This window comes from Ranitomeya variabilis, chromosome 5, assembly GCF_051348905.1.
Source record: "Ranitomeya variabilis isolate aRanVar5 chromosome 5, aRanVar5.hap1, whole genome shotgun sequence".
Taxonomy (NCBI): Eukaryota; Metazoa; Chordata; class Amphibia; order Anura; family Dendrobatidae; genus Ranitomeya; species Ranitomeya variabilis.
In genome coordinates, this window is record NC_135236.1 from 647,035,870 (window position 1) to 647,051,963 (window position 16,094).

The 16,094-nt window shown below is 44.0% G+C and overlaps 1 protein-coding gene across 4 annotated transcripts in view; it reads left to right on the forward strand.

Annotated features, from left to right (window-relative positions):
• The first annotated feature begins 2,119 nt into the window (after nucleotides 1-2,119).
• The window catches only part of LOC143776671 (uncharacterized), a 61,915-nt gene continuing 47,940 nt past the window's right edge, over nucleotides 2,120-16,094 (forward strand). For 2 of the 4 annotated variants that reach the window (XM_077266319.1, XM_077266321.1), the window contains exons 1-8: nucleotides 2,120-2,277; nucleotides 5,193-5,245; nucleotides 5,676-5,773; nucleotides 8,202-8,251; nucleotides 11,018-11,201; nucleotides 13,438-13,508; nucleotides 14,827-14,949; nucleotides 15,224-15,406. In XM_077266319.1, coding sequence (XP_077122434.1) covers nucleotides 2,176-2,277; nucleotides 5,193-5,245; nucleotides 5,676-5,773; nucleotides 8,202-8,251; nucleotides 11,018-11,201; nucleotides 13,438-13,508; nucleotides 14,827-14,949; nucleotides 15,224-15,406 — 864 coding nt within the window. In that variant the 5' untranslated portion in view covers nucleotides 2,120-2,175. The remainder of the gene's footprint in view (nucleotides 2,278-5,192; nucleotides 5,246-5,675; nucleotides 5,774-8,201; nucleotides 8,252-11,017; nucleotides 11,202-13,437; nucleotides 13,509-14,826; nucleotides 14,950-15,223; nucleotides 15,407-16,094) is intronic. The other 2 variants (XM_077266320.1, XM_077266322.1) reach the window with 1 other exon arrangement.

Consider the following 16,094-nt stretch of genomic DNA (forward strand, 5'->3'; position numbering starts at 1 on the left):
ACGCAAAAATTATCGACCTAAATTTACCACTAACATGAAGCCCAATATGTCTCGAAAAAACAATCTCAGAATCGCTAGGATCCGTTGAAGCGTTCCAGAGTTATTACCTCATAAAGGGACACTGGTCAGAATTGCAAAAAACGGCCAGGTCATTAAGGTCAAAATAGGCTGGGTCATGAAGGGGTTAAACATGTTATATCAGACTGCAGTGCATTAAAGGGAATATGTCATCAAAAAGAAAATTTTAAAAAACTGAAAAAATGTAAAGCGTTAATTTTTTACTTACAAAAATAGTAACTTTTTTTAATGGTATAAAATCTGAAAAATGTTTTTAAAAGTTTTGATAGTCTCCACTTTTAAACACTAGGGGGAGCAGCTACTGAAATTTGCCATGAAAACCTAGTGTGCTGCATTATGACTGCAGTAAATGTGGGCGGAGTCTTGTCACATGTGTCTAATGTCTCCTCCCCTTCTGGGCATTTGCAAAACTATAAGGGAGGATGAAGTTTAGGATCACAGTGCGGAGACATTACTGGTGACTGCAAAGTGATACTGAGACGTGGACATTGTCATCGAGGACTGCTGTTAGTTGGTGCTGCTCTCTGTATCCTGGGATTAGATCTGTGGATTGTATCACATGCTGGGATTAGATAGAGAGCTAAGCATGGGATTAGATACAGGGCTCAGCGTACTGTATCACATGATGGGATTAGATACAGGGCTCAGTGTAGTATATCACATGATAGGATTAGATACAGGGCTAAACATGGGATTAGATACAGGGCTCAGCGTAGTATATCACATGATAGGATTAGATACAGGGCTCAGCGTAGTATATAACATGATGGGATTAGATACAGGGCTCAGCATAGTGTATAACATGATGGGATTAGATACAGGACTCAGTGTAGTATATACCATGATGGGATTAGATACAGGGCTCAGCATAGTGTATCACATGATGGGATTAGATACAGAGCTAAGCGTAGTGTATCACATGATGCGATTAGATACAGGGCTCAGTGTAGTATATAACATGATGGGATTAGATACAGGGCTCAGCATAGTGTATCACATGATGGGATTAGATACAGGCCTCAGCGTAGTATATAACATGATGGGATTAGATACAGGGCTCAGCATAGTGTATCACATGATGGGATTAGATACAGGCCTCAGCGTAGTGTATAACATGATGGGATTAGATACAGGCCTCAGCGTAGTATATCACATGATGGGATTAGATACAGGGCTCAGCGTAGTGTATCACATGATGGGATTAGATACAGGGCTCAGCGTAGTGCATCACATGATGGGATTAGATACCGGGCTCTTTGGAGTGTATCACACAGGATGGGACTAGATGCATGGCTCAGTTCCATCTTGTGTGGCACAGTCCACTGGGACATGCATCTCATCCCAAAATTTTTTTTTTGGGTTGTCGCTACATTGCAGTAAAATGGCCATATTGACAGAACAATAAAAAAGTTATGGCTCTGGGAAGAAGGGGAGTGTAAAATGGAAATGCAATAACGGAAAATAGCCCGGGGGATAAGGGGTTAAAATTCCCTGCCCCCAGTAGTATACTTCATCTTAGATAAATGGCACCACTCCAGCAACGCAATAAACACTGGAGTGGTGCTTTAAAGGGGTTGTCCGGTCTTAAAGGGAACCTGTCATGTTAAAAAAAAAGAACACCGGAAAGACAGCTGTGATGACTGGAATCTCCTTTTGCAGACATTGCTATTCAGTATCGGTGCACCCCTATGTTTGTTGGCGTTGGCCATAAATTTGGGGCAAAAAATGAGAATGTTGTAAAAACAGCAGTTTTATGTGAGGTAAACGGTGGGAGAGCTGGAGAACAGGTCACAGATTAGGGAAGGCCGCCGTGTCATGGCTCAGGTGTGCGGCTCTTCTGGGACAGAAGTGACAGGAGCCCTCAGTGACCACCAGGAGAGAGGAAGGTCGGTGCTCTGAGTGCTGGGAAGGGACTCGAAACTATGTCACTTGTGTGTTGGTTGTTTGTTTATATAAAGTTTCTTTAAAAAAAAAAAAAAAACACGGACGCGCAGCTGTCCCACAATGCACCTGGAGAGCTGTACCCGGAAGTAGCGTTACAGGAAGCACGTGGTGGTGGCTGAGGAGGAGGCAGAGCACGCAGGCTCTAGGAGCACCATGGCGAAGCGCAACACAGCGCTGCTGGCGCTCATATACAACCACCTCCTGCAGCATGGATTGTTGAAGACGGCCAGGAAGCTGCAGCAGGAGAGCGGAGAGGTGAGGGAGCCATGTGCTGGCTGCTGCGGCGGCTGCACTCGTCTGTGTTTGCCCCCAATACACTGGACATGTCATACAGTGCACAGCCCTGTGTGGAGCCAGGCTGGGGGTGGGGGGGGTGTAGACTTTGGTTACAGAGACCAGACCTGGTGCCTTAAACCTTTTTTAAAATGTATCGATTATATATATATATTATTTGATCCATCCACCCAGTATCTCACTATCAGACTATTATATGGCCGCCAGGCTGTATGAGGACATGTTATATGTTATATTGCAGGGATTAAGGAAGGGCCAGTTTGTGTAATGATCGTTCCTAAAACTTAATATTTGCTTTATTTTTTATTGTGAAACAGGTTAAAATAACTGAAAACTGCAGTGTGCATAACTATTCACCCCCAAGAGTCAGTACTTTATAGAGCAATTACAGCTGCAAGTCCCTGTGGATAAGTCTCTGAGCTTTCCATATCTTGACACTAGGATGTTTGCCCATTCATCAAGGCAAAACTGCTCCTGCTCCTTCAAGTCAATAGTTTCCTCTGGTGAACAGCAATCTTAACGTTTGATCACAGATTCTCAGGTCAGGGCTTTTACTAGCCAACTCCAGAACGTTTACACGCTTCCCCTTAAACCGCTCGAGTGTTGCTTTAGCTGTCTGCTTTGGGTCATAGTCTTGTTGGAAGGTGAACCTCCATCCCAGTCTCAAATCACTGACAGACTGAAACAGGTTTTGCTCAAGAATATCCCTGTATTTCGCACCATCCATCTTCCCCTCGATTTGGGCCATTTTTCCTGTCCCTGCTGCTGAATAACATCCCCACAGTATGATGCTGTCACCACCATGTTTCACTGTGGGAATGGTGTTCTTGGGGTGATGAGCTGTGTTGGTTTGGCGCCAGACATAACGTTTACCTCATTGGCCAAAAAGTTACATTTTGGTCCCATCTGACCACAGCACCTTCCTCCATATGCTTGGGGAGTCTCCCACATGTCTTTTGGTAAACTCAAAACAAGCTTTACAGTTTTTGTGTTGTAATACAGGATTTTTTTTTGTCCACTCTTCTATAAAGACCACCTCTATGGAGTGTATGGCTTATTGTGATCGTATGTACAGATACTCCAGTCTTCTCTTGGGAACTCTGCAGCTCCTTCAGTGTTACCTTTGGTCTCTGTGCTGCCTCTCTGATTAAAGGGAACCTGTCACCCCCAAAATCGAAGGTGAGCTAAGCCCACCAGCATCAGGGGCTTATCTACTGCATTCTGTAATGCTGTAGATAAGCCCCCGATGTATCCTGAGGGTATGTGCACACGTTGCGGATTTTGCTACGGATGTTGATTCGCAGCTGTTTTCCCTGAGTTTACAGTGCCATGTAAAGCTATGGAAAACAAAATCAGCAGTGCACATGCTGCGGGAAAAAACGCAAGGAAACGTAGCGTTTATTCCGCAGCATGTCAATTCTTTGTGCGGATTCCGCAGCAGTTTACACCTGCTCCTCTATAGGAATCTGCAGGTGTAAAACCGCAGGTGGAATCCGCACAAAAATCGCATTAAATCCGCAGGTAAAACGAAGTGCTTTTTACCTGTGGATTTCTCAAAACAGGTGCAGAAAAATCCGCAGAGGTTCCATCTACGTGTGCACATACCCTGAAAGATGAGAAAAAGAGGTTAGATTTTACTCACCCAGGGACGGTCCCGCTGCAGTCCGGTCCGATGGGCGTCGCAGTCCGAGGCCTCCCATCTTCTTACGATGACGTCCTCTTCTTGTCTTCACGCTGCGGCTCTGGCGCAGGCGTACTTTGTCTGCCCTGTTGAGGGCAGAGCAAAGTACTGCAGTGCGCAGGTGCCGGGAAAGGTCAGAGAGGCAGACAAAGTACGCCTGCGCCGGAGCCGCAGCGTGAAGACAAGAAGAGGACGTCATCCTATGAAGATGGGAGGCACCGGACCGCGACACCCATCGGATCGGACCTCCCCCCCCCCCCGCCCCCCAGGTGAGTATAATCTAACCTCTTTTTCTCATCTTTCAGGATACATCGGGGGCTTATTTACAGCATTCCAGAATGCATTCCAGAATGCTTTAGATAAGCCCCTGATGCTGGTGGGCGTAGCTCATCTTCGATTTTGGGGGTGACAGGTTCCCTTTAATGCCCTTCTTGCTTGGGCTGACTGTTTTGGTTGTTGGCCCTCTCTTGGCAGGTTTGTTGTGGTTCCATGTTCTTTCCATTTGATGGTGCTCCGGGGGATCATCAGAGATGGGGATATTTTTTTATAACCCAACCCTGACTTGTACCTCTCGACAACTTTGCTCCTGACTTGTGTGAAGATCTCCTTGGTCTTCATGGTGTTTGGTTAGTGGTGCCACTTGATAATGGTTTTGCAGCCTCTGTGGCTTTTTGTCTATTTTTCTCACTTCACTTCACCAACTTGGTGCTGATGCATCACACACAAATCTGATTACAAAAATATTTAAACACCGGCTGTAATGTAACACAATAGGTAAAAAACCGAGGGGGTGAATACTTTCGGACGTCACTGTATGTTCACACGCAATTGACATGGAAAAAATACATTGCTGGAAATTCAGCGGTGAATGAATTGCAAATATTACATGTTCGGTGATTTGCTGCTGATTCCCGCATTTCATTACTAAGGGTGAAAATCTGCATTGATGGCATGCACCAGATTTAGGGCACGTTCCTTTGTACATCACACCACAATGAATGTTGTTACATTGCGATCTGATCATTGCCCGATCGCAGCACACAAGTCATAAGAATTCATGCAGATTCCACATTTTACTGTTGGGTCACAACACATCCACATTCACTTATCTCCATGCAATGCAGCGTCCGGCCATAAGACGAGGTGATAAGCGTCAATTGTTTGAGAAATACCTTACTTATCTTTCTCTCTACAGCATTTTAATTCACACAAGAAGACACTTGAAAACATGTTCAAGCACTGGAATAAGTAAGTCGTCATCATCCTACTCTGTAAATATGAGGGGTCCAAAGACCACAACATAATATAGTGCTGGCACTGTACACTTGCAAGGATGTGAGTGCCATGGAGGTCAGACCAGAATGACTTTATCCCTTACTGGATGGGTGAGCCCCTCTTATTCATCATGCTGACAATCTACTCTAAACTTATGGGGGGAGGGCAGCAGTCAGACCCCACCGATCAGCAAGTTACCACCTATTCTACAGGCAACTGATGGCTTCTAAAGATGGGATGGGTCTGTACCACGTGCATTTCTCCATAGTGGAAATGAAGCTGCCATTATAGTAATGAGTGGGAGACGGACTCTTGTTTGGTAAGGGCTGGGGTGTAACGATATTTGACAGATTATTATGAGGCTGTGAACCACAATACAATTTATTTGTTTTCTTATTCCCAGGAAAGACAAAAAGAAAAGAGAAAAGAATGATGCATCGAGCAATAAAACCTGCCAGCAGGAACCCATCAGTGCCGAAGCCTCTGGCGACAAGGGTGATGGTAAGAAGGGGACAAATATTTTGTGGGAATCATTGTTGAATGTGATAGATTAGTGTCAACTTATTGACCTTAGCATCACTCTGGAGTTTATTTTTTTTACTTCTCCCCCGGAGTGGTATCACTAATGCCGGTTTCCTGCCCGTAGTAAAATACTGTGCCGCTCTTACCCTGCACCACCCTGATCCTGTGCCGCTATCTTGCGACCACAGCTCCTGACTGACCAGAAGTCAGAGGTAATTGTTCTCAGTGTAAGTCTGTGAGAGCCGCGTTCTGGCCTCGTTCTGCCTCTCATAGACTTACATTGAGGAGTGACTTCCGATCTGCCCAGAGCGATTTGGCAAGTCACAAACCGCAGAACAGGACTAGAGCGGTGCTGAGAACAGGAGAAGACGGCGGCTGGTAATGATTCTGCTATAGACAGGGAACAGACATTAGTGATACCACTCCGGGACTGGATTGAAAAAAATGCCCGACTGTTGCCTTAATGGCTTCTTGCGTGGTTTTTTGTTGTTGTTTTTTTTACTATTGCAGTGGGGGGAAAAGTATTTAGTCAGCGACAAATTGTGAAAGTTCTCCCACTTAAAAAGATGAGAGGCCTGTAATTGACATCATAGGCAGACCACAGCTATGAGAGTCAAAATGAGAAAACAAATCCAGAAAATCACCTTGTCCGATTTGGCAAAAGTTATTTTGCAAATTGTGATGGAAAATAAGTATTTGGTCATTAACAAAAAGTTCACCTCAGTATTTTGTTATATATCCTTTGTTGGCAATGAGAGGTCAAACGTTTTCTGTAAGTCTTCACAAGGTTGCCACACACTGTTGGTGGTATGTTGTCCCATTCCTCGATGCAGATCTCCTCTAGAGCAGTGATGTTTTGGGCCTGTCACTGGGCAACACAGACTTTCAACTCCCTCCAAAGGTTTTCTATGGGGTTGAGATCTGGAGACTGGCTAGGCCACTCCAGGACCGTCATATGCTTCTTACAAAGCCACTCCTTCATTGCCCTGGCAGTGTGCTTGGGATCATTATCATGCTGAAAGACTCATCCATGTTTCATCTTCAATGCCCTTGTTGATGGAAGGAGGTTTGCACTCAAAATCTCACAATGCATGGAGCCATTCATTCTTTCATGTACACGGATCAGGCGTCCTGGTCCCTTTGCAGAGAAATAGCCCTAAAGCATGATGTTGCCACCCCCATGCTTCACAGTAGGTATGATGTTCTTTGGATGCAACTCAGCATTCACCCTCCTCCAAACACGATGAATTTTGTTTCTACCAAACAGTTCTACTTTGGTTTCATCAGACCATATGACATTCTCCCAATACTCTTCTGGATAATCCAAATGCTCTCTAGCAAACTTCAGATGGGCCCGGACATGTACTTGCTTAAGCAGGGGGACACGTCTGGCACTGCAGGATCTGAGTCACTGGCGGCATAGTGTGTTACTGATGGTAGCCTTTGTTACGGTGCTCCCAACTCTATGCAGGTCATTCACTAGGTCCCCCGTGAGGTTCTGGGATTTTTGCTCACCGTTCTTGTGATCATTTTGACCCCACGGGATGAGATCTTGCGTGGTGCCCCAGATCGATGGAGATTATCAGTGGTCTTGTATGTCTTCCATATTCTTATTATTTCTCCCACAGTTGATTTCATCACACCAATCTGCTTGCCTATTGCAGATTCAGTCTTCCCATCCTGGTGCAGGACTACAATTTTGTTTCTGGTGTCCTTCGACAGCTCTTTGGTCCTCACCATAGTGGAGTGTGACTGTTTGAGGTTGTGGACAGGAGTCTTTTATACTGATAACAAGTTCAAACAGGTGCCATTACTACAGGTAATGAGTGGAGGACAGAGGAGCCTCTTAAAGAAGAAGTTACAAGTCTGTGAGAGCCAGAAATCTTGCATGTTTTTAGGTAACATAGTAACATAGTTATTACGGTTAAAGGAAGACTTTAAGTCCATCTATTTCAACCCATAGCCTAACCTAACATGCCCGAACATGTTGATCCAGAGGAAGGCAAAAAAACTGACAAAATACTTATTTTCCACCATAATTTGCAAAATAAATCTTGCCAAATGAGACAAGATGATTTTCTGGATTTGTTTCCTCATTTTGACTCATAGTTGTGGTCTACCTATGATGTCAATTACCGGCCTCTCATCTTTTCAAGTGGGAGAACTTGCACAATTGGTGGCTGGCTAAATACCACCCCCCCCCCCCCCCCCACACACACACACACACACACACACACACACACACACACACACACACACACACACACACACACACACACACACACACGCTCTGTTTTAGGTGTTAATTTGTGTTTCAAAGATTACAATAATTTGTCTTTTATTTGGTAGTGTTTTTGGTTTTTTTTGTTAATCAGAATTTTGTTGTCTTTCATGCATGCAAAAAAAGCAGTCCTGGTGACCCAAGACAAGAAGGTTCCTGTAAAAAGAACTGTCAAGGTGAGATCTTCTCTTTCTTTCAGCCTTCCCTTATACCCTCATATCTTCTCAGAACACAATCTGCTATCCCCGGGCACTCATGGGAGACTCGTTTTCTTTGCTTGTTTGCTAAAACTGTCATCCAGAAACTCCCTACTCACTTTCCACAAACTAAAAATGTAAATGGGGCTAAAAAATCCTTTTCATCTGCTGTGGATGTGGATTGATGGTGGAATTGAGTGTTCGGGTGCCTTTTCTATCAGACAAATCCTCCTCCTTCTCCTCTCACTTCCTAAAGCTCAATGTGGACAAAAACAAACTTGTTTTTCCTCCATCCTACTTAACTCCCCTACCTGATCTATCTATCGCAACAAATGAGATCACGCTTTCCCCTTTTACCTGAGGTCCGCTTCCGCAGAGTAACCCTTGACTCTGCCCTGTCCTTCAGACCACACATCCAAGCTCTCTCCATCTTCTGTTGCTTCCAACTCTAAAAATATGTCCGTTCCTCAACCCTGAATCTTCTAAAATGTTAGTGCATGCCCTCATTTTTTCCGCCTTGACTACTGCAATATCTTCCTCTGTGGCCTCCCTGCTAACACACTCGTACATCTCCAGTCCATTCTTTGCTGCACAAGTAATCTACCTCTCTCCTCACTACTCCTCCACTTCTACCTATCCTTCATTGGCTCCCAGTTCCCCAACATATCCAGTTCAAATTACTAACACTGACCTATAAAGCCGTCCATAATCTGTCTCCACCATATATCTCCAAACTAACCTCCTAACATCTTCCAACACGCAACCTCCGGTCCTCCCAAGACCTCCTTCTCTCCTCCACACTCAACTCAAACGCCTCCAAAACTTCTCCCAAGTATCCCCCATGCTCTGTAATTCTGTGCCCCAACACGTCCGAACTTTCAGACGCAACTTGAAAACCCATTTCTTCAAGAGAGTTTACAGCCTGCAAAGACCCCTCTGCCACCCCACCATCACCACCACCGGAGCCGCCGCAACCCCCCAACCTACTGTCATTACTCTGTAGGCTGTAAGCCCACAAGTGTATGGCTCTCCTCTCTATTTTAGTCTGTCAATGTTAGTTTGTTCTTTGTAGTTTATATTTGTAATAATGAGACATGTGATCATATCGTTATTGTCTCCATATTGCCACTTATGCATATCATTTAGGATCGTTTTGTTAAATAGCAACAGTCTGATCCATTTTACCCTGCGGCAGTCCCAGAACCTCAGCAATCACCAGGACTCCTTCATGTTCAAAACTGTAGTCAGACTTTGTATCCGAAACTCCACTTTCCATAGTGGTTGATTGTCGGCCAATGGACGGGACTTCATCCACACTGCCACACTGTCTTGCCAGAATTTTAGGAGACGTTCCTTTAACTGGGGTTTTTCCTTGTGATTGATTGTGCTGAATTGATCCCCCTTTCTGAGCATTCACAGGGTTGTCTGATGAAGACAAGTTATCAGTAGTGATGAGCGAACATGCTCGGATAAGGTGTTTATCCACCCATGCTCGTGTGCTAGACGTGTGTCTTCGGCATGCTCAAATACTATGTCCGAGTCCCTGCGGCTGCATGTCTGGCAGCTGTTCAACAGCCACAACACATGCAGGGATTATCTGTTTGTTAGGCAATCCCTGAACGTGTCAGAACAGCCGCGAGACATACAGCCGCAGGGACTCGAACATATTCGAGCACGCCGAAGTCACTCGATTAGCACCCGAGTATGGGCAGATAACACCTTATCCCAGCATGTTCACTCATCACTAGTTATCACCTATCCAAAGGCTCCATAGTAATTATATAGATTGATGGGGTCTGATTGCTGGGACCTGCACCAATCAGCAGAAGGGGGCACTTTTACATCTGTTAAAATGGAGCAGCAGTACGCATGCTCGACCGCCGCTTCTTTCGTTCCCTATGGGGCTTGCTGAGCACTGCGCTCACATTTTCCGACAGCCCCATAGGGATTGAATGAATGGAGTGGCAGTCAGGCGTCTGACCTGCTGCTCCAATTTATGGGGGTAGAAAAAGATAAAATCTGGGTCAGTCTGACACCCACGTGATCTTTTGGATTGGTCATGACTTGTTTTCACTCACCAGCCCCTTTCAGGGCAGTCGGACCCCTTTTGCGTACATTCTGTATCAGTCCAATTCAGACTTTTCTGCATCACATTTTTTTTCACAGCGCATCCTCCGTTCAGTATAAGGTTTACATCTCCTTCTGTCGGCCAGAATTTCCTCATGGCTGAACTGCTTTATTAAAATGCAGACACTCGGAAGAGAATGTGTCTGGTTTCATTCTGTTGCTCCGGGCCGTCCAGTTGAGGACTTGACGTTCCTCTGACTGCCCAGAGGGTCACTGTAGCTACAGACTGGACACTGGGATTTTGGGCTCCCCTTCTGGTAGCGGGGCCACACGCATGTTCTGTCTAGCAGTCCGGCAGTGATACTACTTTATTAGTAAGGAAATGATACTCACCCTTGTGAATGGAGGCACACCCCGATTATTGCTCACCGAGCGCACCAAATCGTGAGCAAAGTGCTATGCATCGGAGAAGAAACTCCCCGCCAGATGTTTACCCCAAAGGGATCTCTGTGGAAGGGTTAATTTTCTGCTCGACGGCTTTTTATCACACGGTCGGATTGTCGGCATTTGCAGAACTTTTTTTAAAAAGATCATTTACAGCTTCCGGGATAAATGCTGCCACGTTTCAGAATCTCCTGCATATCTTCATAGCTTGTTATTTTTTTTTTTTTTGACCAGAGGAAAATTGTCGATCCCGAGGCAATGGATGCTACTAAAAAGCCAGCATCAAAAGCAAGAGCTGCCCCTAGGAGCAGAAAGCTGGCCACACAAAGCAAGCCATCGGCTACCGAGATTCCTGCAGTGTCGGCTCAAGGCATCGATGACCCTGATGGGATGGAGGTGATGGCTTCACCAGTAACAGGTAAGGGCTCTGTCCTCAGTATTTTTAGGCTTTGGAACAAAATTAATCACTTCCTGATGAGGCCAATTTTGTTTATATTTTCACGTCCTTTAAGAGACATAACTTTTTTTTTTTTTTTTTGCCACGAGGACTTATTTTTTATATTTTTTTGCAGGGTGATCTGTAGTTTTGAACGAGATAATACAATTCACCATATAATGTACTGAAATACATAGGATGTGATACAATTTCATTGAGATTTTTTTTTTCTCATGTGGAGCAATGATGGAGTAAGTGCAGCCGTCCTAGATCTAATCACGGTCAACCAGCAGCAGCGATCACCACTATGCCTCATTCAGATGTCCATCTTCCACTGTCAGTGAGACTTTTGCACCTCTCAACAGGTGTTTTGGCCGCTCCTCAAGAGCAAACTGCTCCAGTTGTCTCGTGTTTGAAGGCTGCCTTTTCCAGACGGCATGTTTCAGCTATTTCCAAAAATGCTCAATAGGATTTAGGTCAGAGCTCATAAGGCCACTTCAGAATAGTCCAGTGTTTTCCTCTTAGCCATACTTGTGTGTTTTATCTGTGTGTTTTGACCTGCGACTGAGACCAAGCTTTCTGACACTAGGCAGCACATTTCTCTCTAGAATCCCTCGATAGTCTTGAGATTTCATTGTACCCTGCACAGATTCTAGACACCCTGTGCCAGATGCAGCAAAGCAGTCCCAGAACATAAAAGCCTCCTCCATGTTTCACAGTAGGGACAGTGTTCTTTTCTTGATACGCTTAATTTTTCTGTCTGTGAACATAGAGCTGATGTGCCTTGCCCAAAAGTCCCATTTTTGTCTCATCTGTCCATAGGACATTCTCCCAGAAGCTTTGTCAGTTGTCAACATGTAGTTTGGCAAATTCTAGTCTGGCTTTTTTATGATTTTTTTTTTTTTTTTTTTTTCAACAATAGTGTCCTACTTGGTCGTCTCCCATGAAGTCCACTTTGGCTCATGCAACAACGGATGGTGCGATCTGACACTGATGTTCCTTGAGCTTGAAGTTCACCTTTAATCTGTTTAGAAGTTTTTCTGGCTCTTTTGTTACCTTTTTTATTATCCGTCTTTGATTTGTCATCAATTTTCCTCCTGGGGCCACGTTCAGGGAGGTTGGCTACAGTCCCATGGATCTTACATTTCTGAATAATATGTACAACTGTAGTCACAGGAGCATCAAGCTGCTTAGAGATGGTCTTATAACTTTTACCTTTAACATGTTTGTCTATAATTTTCTTTCTAATCTGAGACCACTTTCCTTCACTTTCTCTGGTCCATGTTGAGTGTGATACACACCATATCACCAAACAGCACAGTGAGTATCTGTAGCCCTATATACCGGCCACTCACTGATTCCAAGATTGTAGACACCTGTGATGCTAGTTAGTGGACACACCTTGATTTTAACATGTCTCTTTGGTCACATTATTTTCAGAGGTACCATCATTTCTGTCCAGGACTATTTCATGAGTTTTATTTATTTATTTTTTTAATTCTGCGGAATCATGGTTGAAAAGCAATGTCTGACTTTCATTTGTTCAATTTCATAGATCTTTTATTTATTACTTTTGTCAGATTCAAGTTATTTCTGTGACCATTTTGGATTTTTCCTGTTATTAAGCGAGGGGCACCAATAATTTTGACCACGTATGTAGTATTTGGGGTTCATAGTCCCAATTTTCACTTTTCCACCCCTTGGGGAAAAAAAATTCTGTCCATTTTTACCCAAATCACTGACACATGGTTCTGTGAAAAACTTGTGAAGCTCTGCTTCCATTCGTCACTGACTGTTAGCTAGGAGAAGCTGGGAAAGCTGTCCTAAAAAGTCATCTGAATAAGACCACACTATGCTGTCAGGAAGGGGGTCACTAATAAAGTATAAAGTTCCTGTCACTTGGCTGCAGACACAGACTTTTGGGACAAGTCTATTTTAAATCCTCTTTAGGGGTAGAACGTTATTTGCTAGATAATTATACTACTAGGCCACGTCCACACTTTGCAGTCACCGTTCACTTTTTGCTATGATTTTTTTTTTTTTTTACATTTTTGCTGCAAAAAAACCCCTTTGGGTATATACTTGGTGAGATATCATCCAGACGGCAAAGCTTCATCCAATGCGAACCACAGCCGCTTTCACTCTATGCTTTATCTTAGGTTTTGTCCGTGCCAATTTTACTTTTATCAATTGCTCAATCATTTTTCTCATCCCGCAGAGCCCCCATTAAAGCCTACTCGAGCAGCAACCATAAAAAGCAAGACCACCAATTCCAGGGCAGCAACGCAAGTAAGTGTCCCAAGTAGATGGTCAATCTCTGCACCGTGGACAGCCCATACTTGTTAGAAGGGTCTTGTACAGGGGTTGTCCAGTCAGATCATTGGTGACGTAGACCTATGATAGGTCTTCAACATCAGATCGGTGGAGGTCCAGCACCGGGTCACCCTCACAGATCAGTGGTTATTGGCTCTGGCGGTAACTGAATGCAAGCACTGAATGGAGCTGTGATACCGAGGTGCAGTTTATTAAAAAAATAATAGTCAGTCTCCGCTGCTGCTCCGAAACCCAGAAACTCTGCCTTTGTAGACAAACGCTCCACTGCGAGCCAATGAGCTTCTTAATTGACGGCTGCAATGTCAACGTAACGTATGTGGTGGACACAGTAAGGGACACGGAGCAGCGGCAGAGACTCAGCGCTGGACCAGAAAAATAAAAACCGCACCTGGGGACCTGGATTTTCTGAAAAGGGACAACTTTTAATTTCCCTTGTAGGTTACAGGGAAATGGATTTTCTACTGGGCTTTCAGGCTGTCACTCAATAGCCCCCATATATCCGTTACCCCCAGTTCTGTAAAGCCTGTTAAGTATATTTCTGGTTGTGGCACACGAGCAGCTGAAAAATTGCTCCAAATTCATTGGACGTGCACCTTTTTAAGGAATTTGACATTTTACACCAACAGACCCTGTATATCGCCAGTCTTGAATGATTCTCTCATAAGTGTTACTTTTTTGATAGTTGCCCTTCTGCAGACCCTTCTACAGGCGATTTTCACTCTGAAGACTCTTTAATAGTAATCAATAATAATTTTATTTCTATAGCGCCAACATATTCCGCAGCACTTTACAAATTATAGCGGGGACTTGTACAGACAATAGACATTACAGCAAAACAATAATCACTGTTCAGAACAGATACCAAGAGGAGTGAGGGCCCTGCTCGCAAGAAAAAAAATTAAATCCTTAAAACGCTAGTTAAAATGAAGCTCCAAAAATATATTAAAAAAATACTCAAACCCTGACGATGGTCAAAGACATCAAAAAAGTGTTCAGAGAACAACCAGAAAAAGCTAAAAAAAAAATGTAAAAAAAATGCAGGTTTCTAAAAATCCAGACAAAATGAGCAATTCTTAAAGCATGTTGCTCTAGAAAAACTGACTGAAAACGACGGAGTTTACTTGCTACGTTCCTACCATGAGGTTTTGGTATCGCAGAATTAGGTTACTTGAATTTTTTTTTTAAGTACGCAATGTAAAAAACTCATTGTGGGAACGTAGACCAACAATTTTTGCCTTTTTAATTTTTATTTTTTTTTAATACTTTTTTTTAGCCCAAGAGAGCATCTGCTAAAACTCCTGCTTCTGCTATCGAATCCCTTGAAGCCGTCAATAGCACAGCCGTGGTTAAGAATGATGGTTCTGAGAGCAGCGATGAGACTGACATTGAGAAACAGGTGAGTCAAATGTAACGAGTGAAGGACCCTACGAAGATGTCTGTAGGGTCTTCTGAAAAGAATCCGATGATCGGTTTTCTGAGTTGGAACCATCAATGATCAGCTATGAGCCTCGGGGTAACCTGACGGCAAGCATTTGCTCCCCCTGCACCGCAGGAAATGAAGCGTTACCCTGAGCTCATTGACATCAATGTCAGATTCACTTTTGTGTAGTCTTGAGCATCAATTTAAGATGTAAACTTTTTAACGGTCTCCCTCTTGTGTAATTAAACAGAAGGCAACGGCCCCAGCAGCTTCTAAGGTGAGAGCGCCAAGAGCTGCAAAGACCACAGCAGCGCAGGCGAAAACTAAAAGGGGAAGCTCCAAAGCTACAGGTGTGACCCCAACATCCAAAGTCCGCAAAAGGTCTTCCACCAAGACCAAGGAGAACGTCGAGGACTTAAACACTGACGGCAAGGTAAGGCATAATCTGCAGTGATGAGCGAGCGTGCTGGGATAAGGTGTTATCTGAGCATGCTCTTGTGCTAACTGACTTTGGCATGTTCGAAAAATATACTCGAGTCCCCGCAGGCTGTTCGTCAGCTGCAACACATGCTGGCACGGTGACTGGAACGTATTTTCCGAGCATGGCAAAGACACTCGGTTAGCACACATGCATGCTCGAATAATACCTTACCAGAGCATGTTCGCTCATCACTAATAGCAAACAACCCATATATTTTTTTTTTTTTACGTATTACAATCTGTATTAAAAAAAAAAAAAATTTGAACTCTTGCAGTTTTCACACTGGCCACTGCAGCTTTTCTAGACTCAAATTTCCTATTTTTTCAGGTATCACATGCACATTAGCTTCAATACACTGACTCAGATGCTATATCACCATTGCACTGAAGCACCTAATGAGCATGTGCAAAGGTCACTGTGAAGTGAGGGAGGGATCTGTGACATAGCCCATTGTGATTGGTGGATCCCGTGTTATCAGCTGTGTATAGAGGTGTTACCTGTCACTGCAATCCTGCCTTTGATGGTAATGAGACCTCTGAAAACTAATCATGAAAGGCCAGGAAATATGAGCATAAAAAGACCCTGATGGCCAGGGTGGAAAATTGAAAGATTACTAACATGTTTTAATAAAGATCGTCAT